Source organism: Lactuca serriola, chromosome 1 (assembly GCF_051521515.1).
Source record: "Lactuca serriola cultivar US96UC23 chromosome 1, Lser_US96UC23_V15, whole genome shotgun sequence".
In the NCBI taxonomy this organism is placed as follows: domain Eukaryota; kingdom Viridiplantae; phylum Streptophyta; class Magnoliopsida; order Asterales; family Asteraceae; genus Lactuca; species Lactuca serriola.
The window spans coordinates 95,854,794-95,866,860 of NC_136408.1; the positions used below are offsets into that span (position 1 = coordinate 95,854,794).

General features: G+C 35.0%; 1 protein-coding gene across 1 annotated transcript; it reads right to left on the minus strand.

The window, feature by feature from the left end:
- Positions 1 to 1,465: 1,465 nt before the first annotated feature.
- LOC145095646 (cell number regulator 7-like) lies at positions 1,466 to 2,960 on the minus strand. Its single transcript, XM_079033490.1, has 4 exons — positions 2,822 to 2,960; positions 2,650 to 2,721; positions 2,363 to 2,572; positions 1,466 to 1,700 (listed from the first exon to the last, which is right to left on the minus strand). The coding sequence occupies exons 1-4, from the start codon at positions 2,895 to 2,897 to the stop codon at positions 1,645 to 1,647; spliced, it is 414 nt and encodes a 137-aa protein (XP_078889616.1). The 5' UTR covers positions 2,898 to 2,960; the 3' UTR covers positions 1,466 to 1,644.
- Between the last annotated feature and the right edge of the window lie 9,107 nt (positions 2,961 to 12,067).

Sequence of the window (12,067 nt, forward strand, 5' to 3'; positions counted from 1 at the left end):
AGCGATGCCTCTTCTGATTTCAATAAACATTCTTTTGGTTCTTCACTTTGTTCTTCATGACTCGGTTTTTTGCTAGTCTTCAATCAAGGATTTGTGCTGAAGTTGTTGAAGGGCGTCCCTTAGCTCTCTCTGGAAATGATCATAGTGTAGGGTAGTGAGTACAGGCTTTTAAGAATACAGATTCAAGGCCGGATGGCATTAGAATGGAACCGAGGTAAGGTTGAGCTTGTATAACGAAGGTGAGACCTGGACCCATCCGTTATCTGACCTCGGAATACTCTCCCTACAACTATGCCTCCCCAATATTGGTGGTCATTGCCTTCATCCCCTGGCTTATCCATCTAACTATATTTCCCCAAATCTTTACGGCCAAGAGGATCACCATTTTGGGATAAACTACGCAAGTTGATTGGTCTATCTTCGGTTATATCTACATGTTTTCCTCTGATTTCTAAGTAATTATCATCCAACACAAGTTTACCGGTGATTTCCGTATGGGAGATATTGTTACGTATGAGTTTTTTGTTGTAGTTGTTTCCGGTGCCGGTGTGTCGTCGCCTCTTGGTGGTGCTGATACCGAAGGCGGTTTTCTTATTAGAATTGTTCCTGATGTTGAATCGTAACGAAAACGTGCAAGACGATTGTGAAGGAGAGCATCCATGAAAGGAAGAAGATGAGAATGAGGAAATTTTCAAGTCAAAGTGAGGAAATCGGAAGAGGGTTGGCGACGCTTCCATCCTCCATCTTTCAATACCCATAATTCTATTTGTTGTTACACTCACATCTCCCACACCGGAGCCGCTTACCTACATCACCATGGGGATCGTGTTCGTGTTCTGTATGCTTATACCTCTGGCAGTTCTGCCATGTGCGGTTGTCGTATCGGAAAATATTTAAGTAAGCAACAGGCAACAACCTCCTCCATTCCTTGAAGAGGAAGGTAGAATCCATGTGGCAAAGGAATCTTCTTTCTGTTTGATTCAGAATTTTAAAAGGAAGATAAAGATTCTTGTAAACGTAGCGAGCTCTTCTTATTAATTTCATAGACGACCCTAGTCATAAAAATGGAAGAAATACAAAAGCTCCTCCTTGGTTTGAGCGGGATCACAAGTTGGGTAATGAAAATGTATTCTCATTTCTTTGATTTTGTTTAAGAAAGAATACCGATGTAGAAATGGAAGATCTGAACAAAATCAATGTGGGTTTAAGCTTGAATTTAAATGAAGATGAAGAAGATGGAGACGGTGATGGTGATGATGAACAAGGCAAATTAAAAGAGGGGCCGACAAATTTATTAACAATTTCTTTTATTAACAAATTTACATGGCAACAATGAGTCGACTCGCTATTGGGTTATTGTTGACTCACCTGCTTAGTTGGCAATTGACAACACAGTGTAACCTTTAAAAATGGGTAAAGGTACGGAATTAACAAGTAAAACACAGGTTTGTACCCTTCAAAGGCAAAAAAAAAAAAATCACGGGTAACCATTTAAACCAATATATGAAACATTGTTGGGCTACAGTGACAATAACCTTTTTTTTTTTTTAAAATCATTATTGTCGACATAATGCGTAGGTAAAATCATAGTTAATAACAGAACGGTAAATGTAACTCCTCCCCAGAATCACAATGAGCCAAAACTCATCTTTCCATCGCAGGTGGCATCCTTGGTGCAACGTTTGGTGGTCCTACCCAACCTATTACACAAAGACAGTCATCTTTAGCCAAATAAATCATAATTTATAGTGAAGTGGGAAATTCAGTAAAATAAGAGTAAAATATACTCCCTCTGTCCCAAATTAATAATCTATGTTTTCTTTTTGGTTTGTCTCAAAATAATAGTCTACTTCGAAAAATAAATATCATTTGTACCAAAATACTCTTTATTAGTTAAACTATCATTGAATTAAATGCAACTATCATGAAATTAAATTCAACAAAATGGTACAATTGTCATTTCATTTAATAAAGTTAATGATAATTAATGTTTTCTTGTGTTTTCTTTTGTCTGTGGACAATAATTTTGGGACGGAAATGAATATTATTTTGCTGTTTTTTAATAATTAAATAATAATAACTAGATAATCAATTGATAACGTGTTTAAAAATAATACTAATAATCTAAATAACTAATAAACAAAAAAAACATTTGTATGCATTATTAAAGTATTTAAATTTGTAGATTATCGATAAACTTTCATAACTTTGTCTATCTATAATTCCAATAACTAATTCTTTTTTCCTAATAAAATAATTCACATTAAGAAAGTTTGATTAAAAGTCTTGAAAGTAAGGTATGAACAATGAATAAATAAACGATTTTAGTTTCTTTAACATAATCAATTTCGTCAGAACCAACCTTTGGATGGATCAAGCCCTCTGTTCTTGAGCTCAGTATGTTCTTGACAAAGAGCACAAGCATCACAACAGCAGTGAACACAACAATCATTACAAGGATCAGAAGGTAAACCATATTTGGATCGCAGTTTTTCTCTAAACATGCACGCATACAGCCAATGGCACTGAACAATCATCAAGACGCCATAAATGAAACCTTGAGCCACACATGCTGCATGTATATACCCATCAGTCAGCAAATCAGATCAAGGTTCGACATGCATGGGAGACATCAGTTAGTTTACTTACAGCTTTGACCCTCGTCAACCACCTCTGCGATCTGACCAAAGGTGATGCATGGGAGACAGCATGTTATGAAACCTGCAAATTAAACCATTTTATCCATCGTAAAACTAAACTATACATAATGTACACGTATAGAAAGAGGGGTTGCTGGTGCCTGGTGGTGTTGGTGACTTACATGTCGCCGGATTGCTGCCACAATCACAGAGACCGGTGGACCATTTTGATTTAGCGGAGGGAGTGTTGATGTTCATTGTTGATCGATATTGATATATTGATTAGAAACATGTGGATTACTAGAGGTGTTATATGGTTAACGTTATGAATTGGTATATCAGCCAGTTGGCAATGATGGATAAAGACGAATATGCTTGTATGGTTCCTAGAAATCGTCAACTGGAGTGTAACTTATATTTTGTTGTATCGAACATTTCAAATTAATTAATATCGAGATAAACTAGTGACCAGTTTTGCTGCCCATCTAGTCGCTATGTCAATGTAAATTTTTACTTTATATTTATACTCAATGTAACTTTAAACCTATAAACAATAAAATTCTAAACTGAAACTAATATTTTATTTTTAAATTTCTAAATTTACAATAACTATTTATGAAATATAATTTGATGCAACTACAATATGAAATTAGGAATCTCATCTCCATCACTTGACCGGGTCAATACGTCCCCTACCTTTGTCGGCTTATGGTATCATATCGTATGTCATTAGTATCTCCTCCTTCCTTGTGTTTTCTTGTTCGACTTTTTTGATTTTAATTTTTATAACTTGACCAATAAAGTTTTTAATACTTTAAAGTTTGTATGAGTGTTTTGATCATCAAATAGATATATATACCTTTTTGTGTGATTATTTTAGTTGAATTGCGTGTAAATAAACATAATTTACGTAAGCTGATTATATCCACACATAGTGTTGGAAAATTAGTTTTACTAACTTCTAAAAATATTTTTTTTTATTATTTTTGAGCATGAATTTCGAACTCTAAATATAATCAAAATGTACAAAAAATTATATGTTTTGTTCTCCTCCATGATACCTTCATTTTGATATATCAACCTTTCAAAACGGATTAAAATTGAATGAAAAATTATATGTTAAAGTGAGGTGTTTGGAAATGGATTAATTGAGTTTTTTTCTTAGCCTTGTAAACTAATAGAACCAAGGCTCTCTTTTGCGCGCGCATGCAATGCATAGGTACGAATGCACCACCGATCGACTAGATTTTTTTTTTGTACTGAAATTGTATAAGTTATAAACTCGAAATTAACAACCATTAATCATAGATTTCAGTCTTGATTTTAGATTAATTGCGCCATTTAGTTTTGATAGTTATGTTTTGCAGTATAAATATTGCATCTCCTTTATTGATTTCGTTACATCGGATGATTGAATCGTCTCTTTCTCTCTTCCAATTATGCTTATGTTTCTTCCTCCGACTGCAACCAAGGTATTTTCCGCGCCAAGTGAGGGTTCGAGTAATCTAGAAGAATTGTTTACTGTTGTTGTATCATTAGAAACAAACATCCATGTAGGGAAAATTTGTATTATGAAATTCTGTCAAACACAAATCTCATCAACAATTTATTGTTTGTTCTTTCGTGTAAGCGATGTAGTAGTTGATGGCGAGGGTGATAGTGGTGGCGTGACAGAGGTGGTGGTAGAGGTAGTGGAGGTGGTAATGCATCCTTCTATCCCTTTTCCATGTTTATCTATTTGTCTCGTCTCACTGTTTTTGTAATCTAGAAGAATTGTTTACTGTTGTTGTATCATTGGAAACAAACATCCATGTAGGGAAAATTTGTATTATGAAATTCTGTCAAACACAAATCTCATCAACAATTTATTGTTTGTTCTTTTGTGTAAGCGATGTAGTAGTTGATGGCAGGGGTGGTGGTGGTGGCGTGACAGAGGTGGTGGTAGAGGTAGTGGAGGTGGTAATGCATCCTTCTATCCCTTTTCCATGTTTATCTATTTGTCTCGTCTCACTGTTTTTGATTCACGTTTGATAGCAATAAAGATTGTGAAGTGGTTAGCACAAAGCATCCCACTACATGTGCAAGAACATGAAATTTAGAGAAAGTTGACTTTTAGTCAACTATTAACCAAAAGGGGCAAAATGATCAATTATAAGAAAGATATGAGATTATAAAGTTGTGACTTCATAAAAATGGCTAAAAGGAGTTTAAGTCTCTTAGAAGATGTTAGATGAGTAAGTTCAAGAGAAGGTATGCTTGAGAATATGCATTTTTGGTCAAAAGGGTAAAATAGGTATTTTATGCTTTCCGTGCCAAGTTTGTAACTTAATAGATTAAGACCCAAATTAAGTCATCGAGCTATGACTTAACATAAGTGTAGAGTATGTTCTCACCTTCGCATGGATATAAATAACATCGAAAACGGATAAGAAACAAAGAAAATATGAAGATTAGAAGTTGGGACAAAAATGTCCCAATGGGCTGTTGTCAAGCCGGAACCGCGGCGCAATGGTATGTTACCATGACACGACGAGAGTTAATCCTAAGAAATAGTAGAAACATACTCTTTACCCACGGCACGGTACATGGGTGTCATGGTGCAGTGGCCAAAGTAGGATGCTAGTGGAGGAAGAGCACCACGATATGGCAAGCATGTACGCATTCATTGATTGAGGTCAAATGGTCACCGTGTAAGAACTGATGGGTTTCATAGGTTATAAAATCCATGTAAATGCAGAAAAATAACACTTAACGATTGCATACTATGAACTACAAAGCCTTGACTAACCCTACTAAAATCGAAATTCATAGATTAGGGTTACATACCTTTTAATTTGTTATTGTAAACAATTCCTTTGATTCATTCCTTTGTAGATCTTTAGAAAGCAAGCACCAAAAAGATGATGCCTCTAATGGCTCACACCCAAAACTAGAAATTAGAACACAGGATAGGAGAAAGGAGAGGAGATGTGATTTTCGACTAGGGTGTCTTAGAATGAAGTGGTTGAAAACTGAAACCCCTATGCCCCTTTATATAGCTGCTAAGAAACCCTAGAAACCCTATATTTAAACATAAAATAATATTATTTCAAATCATGGTAATTATCTACTTTCCTTTTACTAATTAGAGCATTCTAGATTGCCTTCCAAGGCATCTAAAATTGTCCACCTATGGAGGCTTCTAGAATCTCTCTTTTGCTAAACTATTAAGCAATTACCAAGTAGCCCTTACACTTCTAATTAATTTCAATTGATTCCAAATTAATTATGATCAATTATTATATAATTTATTTTATTTTCATTTAACTTATTAATCATATAATAAATTATTAAATTATTTCCTCTCTCTTAAATTGTTATTCTAATAAGTTCCTAGTTATAAAGGCAACCTAAAAAGGACTTTGCTTCTAATTACAAATTTATACCAATTTATTTATGAGCTTAGACACATTAATCCAAAAGTCTCCCACTTGGATAATTCTATAACTATAGTTGTTAGTATAGCCTTGAACTAAACAGCAAAGAGCGTTCTCCAAAGCCACTGTCAAACTCTAATTCAAATCAGACATTGGCCTAAGATAAGTTATCAACTACTCTTTTGTTCTTCAAGATATCGTATAGACACGAGACATTGATTATAATCAATCTCATTGTCCAAGATTTTGTTTCCCGATTTATGATGATGTCATTGGACTACTAATTGAATACATCAATCTAGTCTCGGCCGGCCCTAACACTCCAATGTCAACATCAAATCACCGAGGGGCCCAAAGATATCATTTTTCATGTTAGGGAAAAATGAATGAATTATTTTTAACTATATAGTCATACACTTCACTTAGGAAATCGTGCGTGAAATTACTCTTTATAACATCCTGTTACGAGATGTGTTTGGGCAAACCAATGCACAACTGATTCTCAAACCACAAACTATATATCTCCCCTTTAAGAATAGTAGATATTATCGTCTTAGAATTACCCATGATAAAATCCATGAAGTAATATCTAAGTGTGGGTTTATCAGATACTTAAAATCTTCATTTTCCAATTACTCATGAATATTACAGCAATCCCCATGCAATCTATAATCTCCATAGACAATATAAAAACAACTCATGATAGTCTTGATTCACTAATTACTTCCAAAAGTATGAACGACTGCGAAATTCGAATAATAAAATTATTCAGAAAGTAAAATATGCATAATGAAACATAATAATAAATAATTGAAGAAGGCAGTACAAATACTAATAAATAAATCTCTATTATTTAATCACCAAAAACAATTATAATTTATTTTGTTATAAAGTTTCAATCTATCAAACCAATGCTCCTAGCATGCTGGATGTGCGTAGCCTTGCTCAGAACCTTTGTGAAAGGATATCCAGGTGTAACACCCGCAAATTTGGCCCAGGCAATAAAGTTTTTATAAGTCATAATTATGAATTTTAAAGAGAGATTCTTTAGAATAAATAATCTTAACCAAATTATAGTATATGTGACAAGGATTTCGTGCATATAAAGAACGCCCAAATCTGACTTCAAGTGAAGAAGTTACGACCTTACGAAGTTTCGCGTTCAAACAGTATGTCGTAAATAGTGAGTTGGAGATAGATTGCTTATTATCCTTAGTAATCTAAACAAAAGTTGTAAATATCGTAAAAGTGAATTCATGCATATAGATATCGTCTAAATTTGACTTCGTAAAAGGAAATTAGGATTTTAGAAGTTTCAGCGTAGCAGTATACGGCTCAGAAACCGAAGTACAAATCGGTTGATTGTTCGGAAAAGCAATCTAAACAAGGGTTGAAGATTTCGTCCATATGGTTCTGTTGATATAAAGACAATCGAGAACGGATATCATACGAGAAAGTTATGAATTTTTAACGGTTTTTAACAGTCTAATCTTGTTAAAAATACAGATTTAAAAATAAAGTCAAAATTAGCTGACAGAGTCCAAACGAAATATCTCGTCGATAGCTTTCTGGGGAAATAAATAACGTCGAAAATGGAACTCGTATGAAGAAGATACAATTTTATGATTTTTTTCCGAGAAGCGCCACGCATAGGTGGGTTGTACGGGGCGCACCTTCTAGAAGGTGGGACGTGTAGTACCATATTTGCGACACGTGGCAAAAAATGGGAGGAGCAACGTCTCAGGTGTGCACGGCGTCCACACCAGGCGCGACGCGTAGTTGTGCTATAAATAGACTTTGGTTGCTCATTTGCTTCCTCACTCCCCATCCTCCTCTCTCTCAAAATTCTCTCGATTTTAGCCTATTTCCCTTAGTTTTAGCTTTCGGTGATGCCCTGCGATCCATGAAGAAGTAGTAGCTAGCGAGTAGAAGCTCTGCCAGTACAATTTCCTATCTTCTGTCAGGAAGAACCTCTGTAAGTTAAGATACACTCTAGTCTTTTTTGTGTAACTTGTATTTATAGTCATAAGTCGTCTCTATGAACCTATAAATAAGATTTATCAGTAATTTCATGTCGTTATACTGATTGGTATACTTAACCGGGAGAGGTGTCTAGAATGGTCATGTTGGCTTGGTTGTTGGATTTCAAAAAAGCTATTATGTCGAAATGATCCTGCCACCCAACTATCTTGTCTGGCTAATCCTTATTTAGACTATCAGTGTTTATCGGAATGATTGATAGCTCTAAACCATCTATAGCCACGTAGAACGTTAGACTAAAACTTAGTGCTAATGATACTAGGATATGTCAAAGGAAAGGTTGATTTCTATGAGTGAAGCTCTGCCTAAGTTTCGAGTCATCACTTTAGCAAGTGAGTGCCATTTCATCTTACACATAGATATGAAGTATCAAGATAATTTTATGTTTATATGCTTATTATTTGTGTTGAATGTGATATGTGTTAGATAAAATAATATCAGATGATATTTAATTGATTTAATTATATAAGTATTTTACACTTATAACATGAATTGGGTAGTGACAGGTAATGAGAAATAGGTGATGTTAGATTGGTGATAAATAGGTGATGACTATCGGATTGATTGATGACAGTCCCGTAGAACACTAGCAGCGATGGACTTCATGCCTATAAGCACTGACAGTTATGGATTTAGTGTCTATTACATAAACACTGGCAGCAATGGATTTAGTACCTATTAGATAAACACTGGCAGTTATGGATTTAGTGCATATTAGTTAAACGTTGGCAGCTATAGACTTAGTGTCTATTAGTTAAATGTTGGCAGCTATGGACTTAGTGCCTATTTTTTAAACGTTGGCAGCTATGGAGTTAGTTCCTGTCTGTTAAACGTTGTCAGCTATAGACTTAGTGTTTATTAGATAAACACTGGCAGCGATGGACTTCACGTCCATTTGATATAGAAGATGATAAGTCAATACGATGTAGGTGATGACACTTAGGATATAAACCTAGAGAAGAACAGATAAGAAAACAGGGATGGGTAATTAGATTAATGGTTTTATAATTAAACATATTAACTACTCCGTTTATCCCATATTAATAGTCCATGTCTTCTTTTTTGTTTGTCCCAAAATAATAGCCTACTTCTAAAAATAAATATGTCTTTTACCATAATACCCCTCATTATTAGTTAAATTACCATGAAATTAATTGCAACTACCATGGAATTAAATGTAATAAAAGGGTAAGACTGTCATTTCATTTAATAAAGTTAATGATAATTAATGTTTTCTTAATCTGTGTGTTTTTTGTCTGTGGACAATTATTTTGGGACGGAGGGAGTATATTATTGTGGATTAAAAATCTTATGTACTCACCAGGTTTCCCAACCTGACCCACTCATTTTATTATATCACAAGAAATTATATATGATGACATATGTATCTACTGATAGATTCAAGGAGATGTAGACTATTAGTGTAAAGAAATGATGTAAGTTTTCGTTTAAAATGTTTATGTTTCTTATATTGACGATGACATCCCAAGTTTTATAAATAAAATACATTTCTTGGAAATGTCTTTATGATATTATTATCATGTTTTTGGACAAATTCCGCAAAGTAAATCTATTTAAAAGGATACTCTAATTTATTAATCATAAACAAAATTGGTATTTTCTGGTCGTAAAAATGGGGATGTTAGAGCAGGATTGTCTTCTGATAACACTCGCTTGACTAGTAGATGCCCATCTTCTACTCTATGTCTGAAGTAATGATATTTCATGTCAATGTGCTTGGACCTTCCATGATTTTTTGGTTCTTTGGTTAAAGCAATCGCACCTTCGTTGTCACAAAATAGTTCCATTGGTTCCTTAATAGTCGGAACGACTCCAAGATCCCCGATGAAATTCTTTAACCAAGTCGCTTCCTTTGACACTTCATTCGCTGCTATGTACTCTGATTCACAAGTAGAATCATCCATCATTTTCTGCTTGGAACTTTTCCATGTCACTACTCCACCATTCAATAAGAACACCCAGCCAGACTTTGAACAGAATTTATCCCCAGCCAGACTGTGAACGTAATTTATATCTATCTGTTTGAAAATTGGTGTCACTATAACCTATAACTCTCAATGCATCATTTCCACCATGAAAAAGAACATTTATTTGCTTCTTCGCAAATACTTTAGACTATTCTTGACTGCATTCCAATGGGCTCTACCTGGATTATCCTGAAATCGACTAACCATGCTCAAAGCATAATACACATCAGGACGAGTATATGTCATAGCATACATGATCGATCCTATAGTAGATATGTATAGGACTCGACTCGTGACATCTATTTCATCAGCGGTACTAGGCCATTAAGTCTTACTCAATTTAAAGTATGATGAATGCGTAAATCCCCATTCTTGGAATTTTCCATACTGAAATGTTTCAATATTTTATCCAAGTATGTACTCTAGCTAAGTCCAATAAGAAGTTTCTTCCTATCCTTGTAAATCCTTCTCCCCGGAATATATGTCGCTTCCCCTAGATCCTTCATAGCGAAACATTTTCCAAGCCAATATTTCACTTCTTTCAAGGTTGGAACATTGTTTCCTATACCATCCACATACAACACTAGGAACGTCATTACACTCCCACTAACTTTGACATATACACAAGACTCGTCTTCACTTCTAGAGAATACAAACTCTTTTACTTTCTCAAGGAAACAAAAATTCCAGCTCCAAGATGTTTGTTTCAGTCCATAAATGGATTTCTCAAGCTTACACACTATATTAGGAAATTTGGCATGTACAAAACCTTTTGGTTGACTCATGTAGACGTCCTTAACTAACTTCTCATTTAGGGAAGTGGTTTTAACATCTATTTTCCATATTCCATAATCATGAAAGGCTGAAATGGCAAGCATTATCCTAATATATTTAATCTTAGCTACTTGTGAGAATGACTCATCATAGTCAATCCCCTAGGTTTGAGTAAAGCCCCTCGCAACCAGAATAGGTTTGAAAGTGTATAACTTCATATTCATGTTGGTCTTTTTCTTGAAGATCCATTTACACCCCACTGTCTTTCGACCATGTACATGATCAACCAAGTTCCATACTTGATTATCATACATGGACTGAATCTCACTATACATTTCCTTTTTCCATTTGGAAGCCTCAGGGCCTACCATCGCTTCCTTGTAGTTAGCAGGTTCATCCAAATTCCCCAATGCATTATCACTAATGATTGTATCTTCGTCTGTAGTTATATGAAAGCCATAAAACTCAGGTGGCATGCTAACTCTAGTGGATCAACGAAGAGTTAATAAATTGTCAATGGGCTCAACTAGAATCTCATTCTCAGGTTGAGTGCTAGTATTATCTAAGGTTCCTTCATTGGAGGACTCTAAAATTTCTTCCATGTGAATAGAACTCCCACTGTCCTTTTTGAATATAATCTATCTATCTCTCTCTCTCTCATACATACACACACGAAATGTAATGTCCCAAAAATAAGACCCAAAATTTCAGCTTGAAATTAATAAAACCAGTATCCTAAAAACATCATCATGAAAATCCAGATAAAACAAATGTATCAATCAACATATGACATCAGAGTAAATCAAGAAAATATGGAACGAGGTTGTGTGTGCTCTGCAATCATCCCAAGCTCTTCCCTTTGGAACGGGAAGTACCTGAAACATAAACTGAAAACCGTAAGCACAAAGCTTAGTGAGTTCCCTAAAACACCACATAACATACATAATAAACACATAATGGGCCCCTCCCGGCATTGGGCCCCGCACGGTATACAAATCGGGCCCCACCTGGTATACATATAAACATATACACATGCAATAATCACAAAGATAGATAGCATACAAAATGATCATTGGGCCCCGCCCAATAAGCATACAAGTACATAACACATGCAAGAGTCATGCAGACATATAACATCCTAACATAGCATAATCATGGGCCAACATTGGTGCCTTCGACCCACTAAACACAGTAAGGAAACTCACCTCGA

Coding starts and splice junctions, on each gene's coding strand:
- LOC145095646 (XM_079033490.1), bottom strand. CDS start 2,897: ATGAACATCAACACTCCCTCCGCTAAATCAAAATGGTCCACCGGTCTC. Junction 2,573..2,649: donor GGTTGACGAGGGTCAAAGCT/GTAAGTAAACTA, acceptor ATATACATGCAG/CATGTGTGGCTCAAGGTTTC. Junction 1,701..2,362: donor AGGGCTTGATCCATCCAAAG/GTTGGTTCTGAC, acceptor TTTGTGTAATAG/GTTGGGTAGGACCACCAAAC.